The sequence below is a fragment of the Marmota monax genome, unplaced genomic scaffold (assembly GCF_021218885.2).
Source record: "Marmota monax isolate L192 unplaced genomic scaffold, Marmota_monax_Labrador192_F-V1.1 WCK01_AAM20220418_F8-fsc00065, whole genome shotgun sequence".
NCBI classification, from domain to species: domain Eukaryota; kingdom Metazoa; phylum Chordata; class Mammalia; order Rodentia; family Sciuridae; genus Marmota; species Marmota monax.
The window spans coordinates 8,209,684-8,224,947 of record NW_026694038.1 but is presented as its reverse complement, the minus strand read 5'-3'; the positions used below and the strand labels follow the sequence as shown (position 1 = coordinate 8,224,947).

General features: G+C 36.6%; 1 protein-coding gene across 1 annotated transcript in view; it reads left to right on the top strand.

Moving 5' to 3' along the window:
• Nucleotides 1–15,264, top strand: part of Reln (reelin) — a 473,157-nt gene that overhangs the window by 264,779 nt on the left and 193,114 nt on the right. The window contains exons 9-10 of the mRNA XM_046464128.2: nucleotides 2,832–2,928; nucleotides 5,328–5,568. Of these exons, the coding sequence (XP_046320084.1) occupies nucleotides 2,832–2,928; nucleotides 5,328–5,568 (338 nt within the window). The remainder of the gene's footprint in view (nucleotides 1–2,831; nucleotides 2,929–5,327; nucleotides 5,569–15,264) is intronic.

Here is a 15,264-nt window from a genome sequence, read left to right as displayed (position 1 = left end):
AAGTATATGGACTTTCCTCATTTGCCTGAAAAAAAAAAAAAAACAAGGGAAATGCTTGAATTTTTAGACCAGTTTTAGGTACATCAGTGCCTCTCAGACCATACTCTGTTAACTGTGGTTCTTAATTTTCTTCCCTCCACTGACAATTCCTTAAATCCTAGCAAAATTGCTACGTTAGAGTGAAGTATTACATTGAAAGTGATCTGGAGGAGGGGAAATGGAGCTGCACATGAGAGTGTATTTTGCCTTTGACATTCAAGGTGTTTTTCCTTCCTGGGTTTATATTTCAGATTTAGCAATTAAACATCTTTGCTTTAAGAAGGGAAATAAAGAAGGCTGTTACAGGTGAGCCTGCTTGTAATTGTCTCATTGTTCCACAAGAGGTGCCCTGAGGAATGTGATAGGTCTGTACACAGCGTCTGAGTTCTGGGCATTGGGAGTGGCACTAGGCACCTGGGCACACAAGAAAGGAGTGAACTATGACTGACTCTGTCCGCCTCTCCCTCAGACAGAGTTAAGCAACCATGTTTAATCTGGGCAATGACAAATATTACTCTGCTGATTGTAATTCATGTGGCAGTGGGATTGTGATTTGGAAGGGTTTATGGGAGGAAAAATACAGTTATGCAGCTACACTCTGGGAATGGAGAATCAGTTAGCTATTGGACTGGTGCCATTCGGAAAGCTAGTTTGTGAGTGGCCTCTGGGTGAGGCTGATATCCAGAGTTGAGTGCTTCTCCTGGGGATGCTTCTTCCAGATGGCAACCTACCACCTCAGTGCCTTTAGCCTGGGCAGTGCCTCCCTCCTGACTGGCTGTTTGCGCTCCAAACCCCAGTCATGGTTTTCCAGGTGCCCACCCTTCTATTGGAGTCCCTTTGCCTCTTTGGTTATCTTTTTGTGTAGGAACCCTCTAACAGCCAGTTCTGCTCCTCGAAATACAAATTCCATACCTAGGAGCTATGTCCCTTTACCACTCTGGCAGTAGCAGTGCAGCTGTATCCTGAAGGGGTTGAGAAATTATTGAAGGATTATAAATAAGGAGGTACTAAGATTCAATTTGATTGTAGAAAGAGCTTGGCAGCAGGGTACTGGGTGAGGACAGGTGAGGCTGGTTATGGCGAGAGTACCTAATCACAATTGCAGATACCTGGCAAGAGCTAATGAGGATCTTGGCAACAACAAAGAGATAGATTCAAAACTATTAATGTTTTAAATATGAAAAAATTAATGAGTAGGTGGCAGAGGAAAAGTAAGTCACCTGCCAAATGCCTTTTTGTTTTAATAGTTACAATATAAATTTCATTTTGAAATATTGAGATGGTAATATAGGGAAAATCCATAGGAGAAGTCATATTTGTCATCAGGCTGTATTTGACATACAAATTTTGATACATATCAGCTTTCCTTTTCTCTTCTCAATTTATAAATAATTTGCAACAAATTGCATTCTGTAAGGAACATTTTTGACTATCATTAGTTCTATCCTTTTTCAAAGACTTGCCTCATACATTTGCTTTTAAGTACTTAGGGTGTATAAGCCATAAATAAAGAAAGCACATAAATAAATTTCGGCTAATTTGAACTTTCCTATGAAATAACAGATTCTCTGCCAGGCCTCATTCTTGTTTGTGTTGAAGTTTGTCCCATAAATCCTCCTCGTTTTCATTTCCAGCCGCACAGTTTGATATTTATTTTAAGCAGCTGCTCTTGGAAGGTAGAATTTAGCAGTGATTACCATGGCATAAGGTGGATTTCCATTGTGAGATCAGGATTGCTGTGTGGCTTTCCTTTTAATACCCCTTTCTTTCATGCCTTTTCACCTGCTTTGCAGCTATGAGAATGAATCTAGAAACTCTGCTGTTTGGCGTTTTAGCACATGCCAACCTGGCAATAGGACACTTGCCAATTTTGCATTAAACACCACCGAAATAAATGAATCTGGTGAAAGTGTGGAACCCTGAACCCTGAACCTTGCAATGTAGAACAGCTAATAGGTGCTCAACTGAGGCTCCTCTGGCAGATGGGTAAAAGTTAAACACAAATCACACGATTGCTTTTTCTTTGGGTTCACTTTGGGTTTACATTTATTTTTAATGTAACACCAAAAATTCTGTTGCATTAGTTACAAGAAACTTCCAGCAAATGTTTCTATTTTAAGTTTTTCTGAGACCTATGACATTGTAGTCACACTATTTTTTATTTTATCAATTCATTGAACAAATAAAAACAAATTCTTGAGCAGTATTAAAACTTCCTTATTCATATTTCTAATATTGAAAATAATGAGAAATAATCACCAAATATTCACAGTGGGAGATAATATCTCTCTTTAAAATGTTTATTGTTGGTTTATAGCAGAGTAATATCAGTTTTCATTCATGTAGCACTTGAACTTTCTATGTTAGTTTCTCACATACTGTGTCATAATTTACACAATATGCAACCCAGAAAGAGAATGGTGGTTTTGTTCCTCAGTTTAATGACCTGTGTACCATTTACGTTAACTGATATTAACTTTCAAGAGCAATAATAACATTATTTAGTCATTCTATAATATTTATATATTTCTTAGTTCATATATCTAAAGAAATTTGCAAGTTATCTTTTTTACCTTCTTTCTGGTTTCTAAGCTTATTTATCAAATAATTATTATGAGAACAAATTACAGGAAATATAAGCATAGTTGAAAAGGATGGAAATACATATCTAAATCTTTAGAAAATTATCAAAAATATTTATCAGGAAAGATAATGTGCAATTATACTGTTTTTATTTTTGAAATTTATCGTTGTTTTTGTTTTGTTTTGTTTTGTTTTTTTGCCGGTTCCAGGGTCAGGTTCATGTCGCTTTAGTTACTCAGACCCCAGCATCATCGTGTCGTATGCCAAGAACAATACTGCAGACTGGATTCAACTTGAGAAAATTAGGTTTGTTGTCATTTAAAGTGTTTTCACAAATTCTGATGTAAATGGATTTCTCTTTTCCTATTTGCCTCCGTGGTACCACTGCCATTTTCATCATGGTTGAAAGCACTCTGGTTGTTAATTATGTTGCATTACATGAGCGCACATGGTATGACCTGTTCTACTTGAGAAAGATATTTTAGATGTGTCATTTTCCACTCAGAACTTCCTGCAGCCTATATTCCTTATGTCAAACTATTTTAGGCAAAAGTACATTTGGGAACATAACCCTTATGCTAGTATCCTCCACAAAATAACATCACCTTCCATTGCTATAGGTGACCTGACTCCAGCCTGGTTTATAGAAGACTAGAGTTGACTTTTCTGTGCTGACATGGAGTTCATAGCCACAGGGCCTTTGCATTTTGTTTCTAGTTCTGCCATTTCCTTTATGTCTCCCTTAAGGCCCATTTTAAAAGTCTATTAGCATAATTGTGATACAAGTAATAATCAGATATTGTTTATTAAAAATAAATCCCTTAAAAATAAAATGAGGTAGGATGTTTGAAGAAGGAGAAACTCATTCATGTTTAAAAGATTTGGTAAAAGTAGCAAAACTATGTTTACCACATTTGCAGAGTTAAGTCTTCAAATAAAATAAAAATGGATGCCTAATTTCAGGTATAAGATATTTAAAGAAAAAAAATACCTTGAACAAAAGTGATTATTATGGTTGGATTAGTTCTTAAATTAGCATAACTCAAGTAGTACATATTCAATCAGCTTTCTGACAATTTTTTTCCATAAGCTGTTTTCCTTACTTTATTTTCATACAAAAGAACTATGATTTATTATTTAGGGAAGAAAAATAAATATTAGGTTCACAGTCTTAATACTAAACCAATTTGTACATTTCTAGCAGTATTTTAAAAATAAAAATAAATAAAAACTTTACATGTCTGAGAGAGGGTTTTAATAAACTCCCTCTGTGACAGGGTAAAATATAATTTATGAGTTTCTAGTACGATCTGAGCTCTGATATGCCATGCCAATTTTGTAATGTATTGTTATTCTTTCCAATTTCTAGTAGTTATGAAGCTGCATTCATATTAAATACTTATTTATATAAATGACTTTAAGCAAGGCAGCATAAATTTTATCAATTTTATATCTTCAGATTTTCTTTCTAGTATATGTCATAGCTTAAATAAATTATAGTGCATGTTTCTTGCTGAAAAATAACTATGCTTTTGATCTGATACCTAGTGAAATTGCACATTTAATTACAACATAAAAAGATCACATTCAGCTAAGTCCATTTATTTTTTTCACTAAATGCCACTTCTGGTTTTAGGCCATGTACCAAAACATCCTACTCATTAATGGAAATTTTCCTTACCATTGGTAATCCAAATGAAAGTATTTTTCAGTCACTATCTAAAAGCAAGATATATTCTCTTAATCAATTTAAATTCTTTTTGAAGCTAAAAAGATAGTCATCATGAAATATTTTTAAAGAGGAGAGAATTCATTACCCCCAAAGGTAAGGTACACCATCTGTAACCTACACTGACAATTCTACAGATATATATGTGCTTCATTGGTGAGTGAAAAATATGGCTTTTCTGTAGTCCTTCCAAAACTGATTTATAGCAAGTCCAAGGTACCACTAGTTTGCATTTTAGTACCATTTTTAATCTTGACTAAGGCGATCATTTTTACTATAGCATATTTCTACTTTGGTAGAATAAAATGTTTAATAAAAATATTTTATTATACAGCAGAAGGATCTAGATTCTAACAGATATAATATAAAAAGCATGTTAAAATTATATCATATTTAAAGATTGACCTACATGAAACTGTAAATAATTATAAATGAGTACCTTTAATTCTCATGGCAAATCTCACATTTCATGTTGACTTAACATATAAAATTGTGTGTGGTTACTAGAAATAAACTAATTGTTACTTAAACATTGATTATTAAATGTATTCATACAATGACCTGTAAAAGGTGCGTAATTTCAAAGTAAGAATCAAGACTATGATCATCATTTTCTACATTTCCTCCTTTTTACTTGTAAGTTACTTATTTTAGATTGAATATCTACCATGTGCAAAACCTGAACAGAATACGTTTGGATTTTTTTTAACCCAACAAGGCAGTGTATAGCACTTTCTTATACTCAGTGACCGCCTTGTATTAAATGTAAGCTTCTTGAAGACCTTTAATTTTTAATTTAACATCACTCAATATGAAAATTAAAATAGCAGATATTGAAAGATTCAAGGGTAATGGAATTAGTATTTGTAATGAATATGTTTTTGAGATTGTGAAACTATAATATTAAGAAAAAAAATCATCTAAAGAAAGAAAAAAATGGATACTGTTGAACTCTCTGTCTCTCCACATATTCCAGAGCCCCTTCCAATGTCAGCACAATCATCCACATCCTCTACCTTCCTGAAGACGCCAAAGGGGAGAGCGTCCAGTTTCAATGGAAGCAGGAAAATCTCCGTGTAGGTGAAGTGTATGAAGCCTGCTGGGCCTTGGATAACATTCTGGTCATCAATTCAGCACATCGACAAGTCATTTTAGAAGACAATCTTGACCCAGTGGACACCGGCAACTGGCTCTTCTTCCCTGGAGCAACAGTCAAGGTTTGAGCTCTTGAGTTCTTTCACCTTCCTTCTGAAATCTAAGTCTCAATAGCCAAATTATGCAAGGATAGCTATTTTACCAAATCATTATTAAAAGAATAATTGATATTAACATTTTTACATATCTTTTAAGGATGGAGTATTACTATTAATAAACATTCATTAATTCAGTCAACAAGTATCTTTTGAAGACCCACTGTGCTATGTACTGGGCTGAACCCAGAAGACATAATACCAAATAGGCAGCTATGTTTCTCCACTTTGTGTGGCTGTCAGTTTAGTGGAGGCAGGTATACATTTCAACATCCCAATACAAAACAGCCTAATTGTTATCATTTTCTGGGAAAGTTTACAGTGTCAAGAGGGTATATCATGTAGTACCAGATCCAGACATGAGATGTTAGGGAGGTTATTCAAAGAATAGGGAATCCAGGCAGGGATTAAGGGTAATGGGGTGGGGGTCACATAGGAGGAATAGTGTTTCTATTGAAAATCTTATACAAAAGGCTGGGTTATGAACTGAATGTTTGTGCCTGCCCACATTAATATGTTGAAATCCTAACCCCATTATGATGGTGTTAGGAGATAAAGTTCTTGGAAGGTCATAAAATCATGTAAGTGAAGCCCACATGAATGGAATTAGTTCCCCTACCAAAAAGACCCCCAAAATCTTGCTAGCCCTCTCCCCATTATGTAGGGATACTGCAAGAATCAGGAAGTGGGCCCTTACCAGAAACTGGATCTTCTAGCATCTTGGTCTTAGACTTCTCAGCCTCCAGAACTAGAAGAAACAAATATTTGTTATTTCAACTACCCAATTTACGGTGCTCTGTTACAGCAGCCCAAACTAAGACAGGTGGGAAGATGAGAGCACAGAGCAAAACTCTTTGTTGAAGTTCAAAACAATTGATATGTATTGGTACTGAAGATTGAACCCAGGGGTGCTTAACCATTGAGCAACCTCCCTAACTCTTTTTTATATTTTTTTTAGAGTCAGGGTCTCACTGAGTTGCCAGGTGCCTTGCTAAATTGCTGAGGCTGGCTTTGAACTCATGATCCTCCTGCCTCAGCCTCCCGAGCCAATGGGATTACAGATGTGCACCACTGCACATGGCAATTGTCCAGTATATTTTTATGTTGAGACTTGTGATAGGTAATTCTGGAGATAGGACTAATGATAAGACTCAAAGGTCCTATAAACTGCTGTAGAGTTTAAACTTTATCCAGAAGGCAACAGTCCCTCAAGTGCTTTAAATAAGAGTCAATCCAATTTGACTTTTGAGATATCCCTTTGAAATAAAGGATGGAATGGAAAGAGGATCAAGTGAGTGCAGAGATCCCAAATAGGAGCTGACTACAGTAGTCCGGAGAAAGATCATGGTTGGCCAAAAGTAGGGAGAAAGGAGGAAATATCTTAGAGATTTTTAAAAGGGAGTGAAAAAGACTGGGGACTGGTTGAGAAGATGAGGGAATGACAGATGTCAAGGACAAGGTTTGAGCAACTGGGTGGATAGTGTGTCATTCACTGAAACAGAAAACAGGAGGAAGAACAGGTTCACAGGAAGTTGTTGATATCACTTTGGACATATAGATCTTGATAATTTGAGGGCAAGCAAGAGTATTTGGCAGGAGATTGGATGCAAGGATCAAAAGTTCAGAGGAAAATCTAAATTTTGCAATTATGAATAGGAATTGAAATCAGGGGTTGCCTACCCAGGAAATGGGTAAAATAATGAAACAACAGGGAAAATGTCGTTAGACTCTCAATTGGACCCTTTCAGGTTTCTAATATGTGAAAATAAAATGCAAATACAGCTTGTATAATTTTTTAAATGTGACTTACTGATATAAAAAAAAAAAAATCTTGTGCTCCATGAGGGTTAGATCACAGGAAGAATAACGAGTATGAAGATCCAAAATGCTCATCTCTTAATAATTTATCTCTGTATTAGAAAAAGGATTGCAAGTTATTTAGTGAACGCTTAACACAGCAGCTCTCCTGACACAAATAACTTTTTCCTTAACCAATCAAATCCTAGTCATTTTATTTCAAGTTGATGAAATTATTGTATCAATTATCTGGTATTAGAAACAGGCATCCTCTTTGCTCAATTTAGGAATATTTGTTCTGAAAAACCTTCTGAAGCCTGGCTCCTTTAAAAAGAGTCCACACATTACTTTTGCTTGGATATAGAAATGAACTTTTGTCAGGGTATCCTGTGTGTCATCCCATAGCCACTTGATTAAGAGGGATTTCTGCTGTCATTCAGTACTGGCCAGAAAGTGTGCAAAACCGGAGACCTCAGGGTCTGGGATTCACATCATTTTCCCATGGTGATTATTTGTCATTTGGTCTCAGTAGCCTTTACTGCATAAATGTACTTTTTCTGCCTCATTTTACAAGCTATTATACTAATCTGATTAGGTATTCAGTTTCTAAATGCATGTACTTTGGTACCACCCATGATAAAGAATGCATGAAGTGTGGCTTTGCTTCAGTAGTAATTTTAATTAAATTACAACTCTGGGTAGAATACACTTTAGCTTTCCATAAGCTTAGAATCATAAGCTGAGATTTGCCAGGTGACCTAAGTCTACTAAGAAAAAAAATAATAGTGGTAATGATATTTGTTATCTTTTCAATTGGCTGTCAGAAAATTTTCTCAGAGGTCTCTTTTTAAAACTTCAAATAAATGCATTGATAAATTTTAAGAATTTGTCCTTTTAACTCATTTGAATGACGACCCCCTTTTGATTTTTGATTCAAATATCTCAGAATGGAAAATTGCTTTTGCCAAGTGACTCAGAACTTTAAAAATAAAAATTGTTTATACTGCATGTAATTTGTCAAATATTGTTCCTTTATTTGGTGGCCTCTAAGATGAAAACTGAATACCATCGATTAGAAAACGTATATCCATGTTCATATTTATTATAAAGATGTGTTTTAAACATTGCTTTATTTTGAATTTTGGATTGTGATGGTTGTGTTTGTTCAACCTACACTTTATCTTTTCTGTGTTCATTAAACTTTTACAAGATATTTTCATTTTAACTAAATCAAAGAGAAGTATAGCATCAATTGAGAAAGTGTGCTGTATTACAAAGTAATTTGTAAATCATGGAAAAATTTTTGAGCTCCAGTAGAATTATCTGGCTGAGTAATATCAGCTGCTTTTTATTTATCACTTATGCTTCAAGTCACTTGCTGTTCCAGACACACACACACACACACACACACACACACAAATATGTATGTGTATACTCATATATACACAGAAATATATGCATGCACACATATTATCTTGTGTGAAGATAAACTTTAAAGAAGGTGCTATTTAGCTCCATTTTTCAGAAATGAAACTAGAAGGTAGAAGTGTTGCATAACCATCAGTGGCAACTCCAGGATTCCCATCCAGGAATCTGATTTTACAATTCTTGCTCTCAGTTGACACATAGCTTTGCTTTTACAAGTAGAGAGTATGAACTGATGTGCTTCCTGATTATCCTGGGTTTCTTCCCAATACCAACCTGTTAAATTATCTGCTCATTTTCTCCCCTCCCCCCATCATTGAATGGCTACAGGTTAAAATATTCTTATTTTTCCTCATATTTCTTGGTATTACTCCAATTTTGTTCCCTGCGTAATATATGTTCCTTCCTTCAGATGACTGGCTTTTCACACTTTAGAATTTAGCAGTTCAGCCTAAATATGGTCATTTCTCTCTCTTTTATATTATAATAGTTAATTTTCAAAATTCTAGCTGCTGGTCCATCTCAGGTATTGACTGCTGACCTAAAGTGAACTTAAGAAGGTCTAAGAATTAAAATATTTCCCTGTGGAGACAAGAGGTATTTGCAGTAACCCACATGGGAGATACAATAGAGTAGGGACTGTGGGACTGTGAAGAAGGAGAAATCGAGTCTTATAGTAGCCAACTGTCTGACAAGGACATTGGAACCAAGGATCATCCAAAGGGATGCCCCTGAGGAACCCTCCAGTGTCATTCCTTATGTAGATTACATTATGTTACCTCCATACTCAAGACCTTTGATGGCTTCCTGCATAGGCCTGGATGATACAAAGCAAATTCCCTAGCCATTGCCAACCTAACCCCTTTTTTTTTGTGTGTGTGTGTGTGTGTGTGTGTGGTACTGGAGATTGAACCTGTGTGTTCACATATGCTAAGCAAGGGCTTTACCATTGAGCTGCATCCCAGACTCAGCCTGACTTTTCATTCTCAGCTTCTGCCTAGTTGTACTCCAGCATCACAAGCACAACACTGAATTTCACACTTCCTGTTCTTTGCAGATGGTTTTTCACCTTTCCTCTTTCTTTGCTTAGTAAATCCTCTCCATCTTTAGTTGCCCAGTTCAAATGTGTTTGTCTAAGTGAATTTTTGTGGGCAAATGTCTTCCTTCCCTCCATAGCACACCATTAGGATGAACAAACAGAACTTGTTGGAGTGAGAAGTGGATACAAGAAATAATACCATTCTATTTCCAGTGGCTAGCCATATTCATTTTTAAAAAAATATTTTTTAGTTGTCAATGGACCTTTAGTTATATGTGGTGCTGAGAATCAAACCCAGTGCCTCATATATGCTAGGCAAGCACTCTACCGCTGAGCTACAACCTCAGCCCTTTCCATATTCATTTTGACAGCTTTTTTATTCCTGCCCTCATTGCACAAAAACTAGGATAGGTTCCAAGAGTGCTAATAGAAAAAAAAAGTTTTCCAACTATTGTAGTTTTCCAAATGTCTCAGTTCAATATCAAATGTGATCAGTTCATTATAATGTGCATACTCCAAATGTCACCCACAGCTCCTCTGCTCCTCCATCTCAGGTCCTATTCAGGAGGAATAGGGACAGCTCCTTCTTACCACCTGTGACTAGTTTCAGCTTTTGACCCCTGCAGGCTGGGTCTGGAGAAAGAAGAGGCAAGAAGCAGATATTATTGGGAACTGTCATTTTTTTTTTTGATCCTTGGGCCTGACAAGTGATCAAAGCTGACTCCTTCTTGAATTTACCAATAGATTTTTAAGAAACATTCCCATTCATTATCAAAGCTGGGGATCTCTCACCTGTAGTTGCCCAGAGCTTCTCTCAGGCAAGTCATGCATGTATCTTTTACTGTAGGATCTCAGATTGTCATAAATACAATTTCTTTGTGATGAGGGCTCTTTATCTTCCATAGAGATCTTTAGGGCAGGATCTTAGACTACCTTAATGGCCTCTTATGTGCATAAGCCCAGGCCTGTTCTGTGGTAGACACTCAGCTTGAATCCATCAACAGGAGAATAGTTATTTCTAAGTGAAGCCCTCTTGTTACCCAAGAACCTACCAAGTGGCTCCAGCACTGGTCCACACCTCCGGACACTCACCATGCTCTCTACATTGTGTCCTTACATCCTGTGCACTAGGCTTGAAGTGAGGAGAGGTGCTGTCTTTGCCCACATGACCCTCAGAAGAACTCACAGGTCACCAAAAACTCTTTAAAGAAATCAGTTCTCTGTGGTTCAGCTTCCTGGCCCACTTCAGCTTCAAGCTTGCACACCTTCATTGTGAATGAGCAATTAAGCCATTTTACCACTTCTCTGGACAGGTTATTAGAGTTGGTCTATCACATCACTTCGGCACATGGAGTAGTACCACCTATTTTCATGGGGTTTCAACAAAATCTGTAGTTAAATGAATTCCATTTCAACACTTTGTTATACTGGATATATCCACTGTGCTTTCATTAAATTTCAATGCCATTCATATAAGATTACTAATGGTTTTCATTATTAACTACAAATATTTTTAAAATGCTACTATTAATAAGACAAAAGTGATATAAAATGTGAATGTGTAAACTATCCTGCTGATCTTGACAACAGTGTTTGAGGGTGACAGGTCAAATAGGAAAGATAAAAACAAGTCATTGTCTTTCACTGTACATATTTATTTCTTTCAATATTTCTTTCAATTTCTTTGAAAATATTTAATCTATCTCATCTGAGCCTATCCTTGTTTATCTCAAGTAGGGCAAAATGATATAAGATCAAATAGAGTAATTAGCTTAAGGAGTTACATGATCTGGAGAATTGCAATTATAGGTCACCAGTGTAAATCTTCCCTGGGTTGGTAGAAGGCCTTTACCATCTGTTGGCTCTTTTGTAATTAATATGAAATACACACACACACACACACACACATATGAACATGGATTTTTTAAAATTTATTTTTATTGGTGCATTATAATTATACATAACAGTGGAATTCATTATGCCATATTTGTATAAGCACATAGAACACAACTTTTAATGTAGACTCAGGCCTTGTATTTGTTGTGCTTTTTCATTTGGGATTCTTAAGCTGAGGAGGACTCTAAGAGATTACAAAATCAATATGTTTTTCCAATGCAGCCATCTGTGTTTCTCTTCCATTCTCCTTACACATCCAGGCCCCTGCCTGACTCATCTTCCAGTGTTTTTCCGGAGAACTTTCCCATGTGAGAGAAAAGGTGCACCCCATTCTATTGTGCTTCTAATTACTATCATCATTTTTTATTTCCCACAAATCCCTCAGCAGCCCTTTGTTCACTACCAAGTATGTGGGGCTTTAAATGCCAGTAAATATACTGCTGCAAGTGCAAAAGCTCCCCAGAGCATCACCCTCATTAGCGATCTCCCAGAGTAAGCAGATCATGCACTCAGCAAGGGAAGGAGCCTGAAATCCATTTGGTATAATATCACCTGTGTTATACTTATTAGTTACAATGATTTTGCCTTCTTTTAGGGAGAATTGCATCCATTTTTTAAAAAGTTTTATATCATTTCTAGAAAAATCAAGACTTGGTGTCAGTTGATCTTATTCTAAAGATCTGGGTGTACTGTATCAGTTCAGAGCAGCAGTTGCTAGAATAGCAATTGCTACCATGGCTACCATCCCCCCGCAGTTCCTCCATCCAGTGGCTAGGGGTGTTTGCACCACATTTAGGAGCCAGGGAAGCATTCTTCCCATCTGAAGTGGGGGAATGGTTAATCTCAAGGCAACTTCAAGGTGCATCAACTGTGAGAATGGTCTTGGCTTTGCCTTCAAGGATTAAAGGATAGGATCTGAACTTTTTGGCACTCACCATTGAAGACCTACAGTATCAAGTTTAAGCAGTTTACCCTGGATACAATTCTCATATCCAGGACTGATATTTGCAACAGCAAGGAAATTACATGGATACAAGATAATAATTGATGGAAATAATAACAGTAATAGTAACTGATATCCTGATAAATAATAGTAATAATGACGATGATAATAGTCATAGTATTGATAGCATTTCAAAACTACTTTGTAGGTGCCAGAATTATGGGGAAGGTCTTGTCATTAGTTTTATATCTTTAATAGATAGACTTCTTGGTGTCTATAAAGACCCTGGCTGCTTAGTGATCAGTTTTGGTTATTCACTTTTGAAAAGTCTAGTCAAGTCCATCAGAGTCATTTCTTTCTAACTCCTCAAACAAGCATCCTGCAATCTGAGAATATTCTTAATTTCAAGTTCAAAGAAAACATCAAATACAAGTTTTTGGAGGATCATCCCAGAATTGCTGTAGCCGCCTGCTTTCCATTACTTACCATCAGAGAGAAGCCCTGAAGAGGTCAGTGAAGTCCTCTGAGGAGAAAAAGGAGTAAATGATTTGGAAAGAGCTGTGAGCAGGATGCTTTTGTTTCCTGTTTTTTTCCCTCATCCTTTGATATAGTACCTCATAAAGCAGAATTTCTGAATGGATCAATATGCCATGGAGGTGAATACTGGTCAGGCAGCTGCTTCATTTTGTTTGTTTTTGTTGTTGGTGGTGGTGTGGTGGTGTTTTTGTTTACTCCCATCTATGGTGACAGCCAAAATTTTTATTTTGAAAGCACAAATCACCCATGACTCGTTAGTTTGTGTGTGTGAGAGAGACAGAGACAAAGAAAGGAGAAAAAGGGCAAGAGAGTGCTTTGCTCACTCACCATTAATAAATGTTTCTATCTTCTCAGCCTTCTCAGCTAACCCACTTTCCCTCAGCTTACAGAGGCATAAATCACTGGTTTCTGTCCACCCTGGAATTGACCTGCAGATTAAATGCAGATCACTGTGAGATAGGTGCTGTTCCACATATTTTTTATTTGTAAGAAACCCTCCCACTCTGATGGCTGTGCCTGCACCTGCTAATCTTTTTCTATTTATCGCCCTGGTTTATTGTGTGGATTGCATAGAATTCCAGATTACTCCTTCTATACGTATATGTCAGCTTGTGTTGAGAAGTAAATCAGCACTGGATGTCGTAGACTCTGCTGTGAAGTTTTGTCCTTTAGCATAGGCTGTGATTTGATCACATGCATTTAAAAGAAATTCCCTTAAAAAGTAACATATTAAAATTTGTAAATTTATACCAAGAATTTACAGTCACTAAGTTACAGAATTTAGAAGGGTCTTCTCTCTCATACTACTTAAGTTTGATTGCTTCCCCTTTACCACCTTTACTGTTGATAAAACTCCCATAATGACAATTTTCCTAGTTTAACAAACACCAAAAGGCCCTAATGAAGACAACAGCCATTAGGTAAATCAACAATCCATTAAGGGGAAGCATTAAATCAAAACAGGAGAGTCTATTAATTTTCTTATTGCTCTTGTACTTTACGCATTTGCCAAATTCATTGTCCCAGTGGACAGTAGGCAAGCCTCCAGTCCTGAATAAGAATTGAAGCTTTCATTTTCAGCTTCTGCTCTCTCCCGTCTAGCACTGTGGTCATAAATTGCTGAATCATCAATGGAGGAAAAAGGTCATTGTGTCCAAAGTAGGAAAAAAATGTAAATTAATTTGTCTGAAAAATCTGAAGTCTTGACACAAGTCAAAGCTAATGAGGAGGAAAAATTTTAAAAACCCTAAGACAAACAGTGAAAGGAAAAATCACACACTGAGTAGAATTCATTTTTAAACCTACTTTTTGGGAATATAACCTCCTGGCAGAGCAATGCCTGTCTACAATAAAACCCAATTTATTTTCCATAAAATATGCCATTGAGCACCCAGAAGAAGGTTTCGACAATCCATTTGATGATTTTGTTTTCTCAGAATAAAAAGGACAAATGGGAGGAAATCAGGTTTGCTTTTGAGAAATGTGCTTTGCAGATCACTGTACTGGAAACCATCTAGCGTGTGACTTCAGGGATTTGAGCACTGGCTTTCCAAGGAGGGTAAACCTGAGCCCAGTAAGACCCGTGGCTAGTCCATGTTCCCATGTCTTTTTCCATTAGCAATCAGAACGTTAACCCTGTTTCTGGCCAGATGCCAGCTTGGTTAATTGCATGCTGTCTACCTAAATTCCCTGTGCTTGGCATATTCTTCACTCTGGATGGGATTGCTCATATTGTCATGTTTCCCCCAAGAGGTGGGTACATGATATTGTAGAATGAGCCAGAATATAATTTGTTAAGCTAATAAGAGTACTTTGGGGATGAAGGGTTAAATGTAATAGTGTGCTTTTCACAATTTCCCCCCAATGAGGCCTATTTGTACAGTAATTAATGTGGAATAGCATTAGTGAAACATGGAAATGAGCCAGATCACCATGACAAGAGTGGCAATAACACAGAAACAACTAATTTTGATAAATTCTAGAGAAAATAACCATTTAAACAAATCCCCGGGTCCTTCCTGGCTAA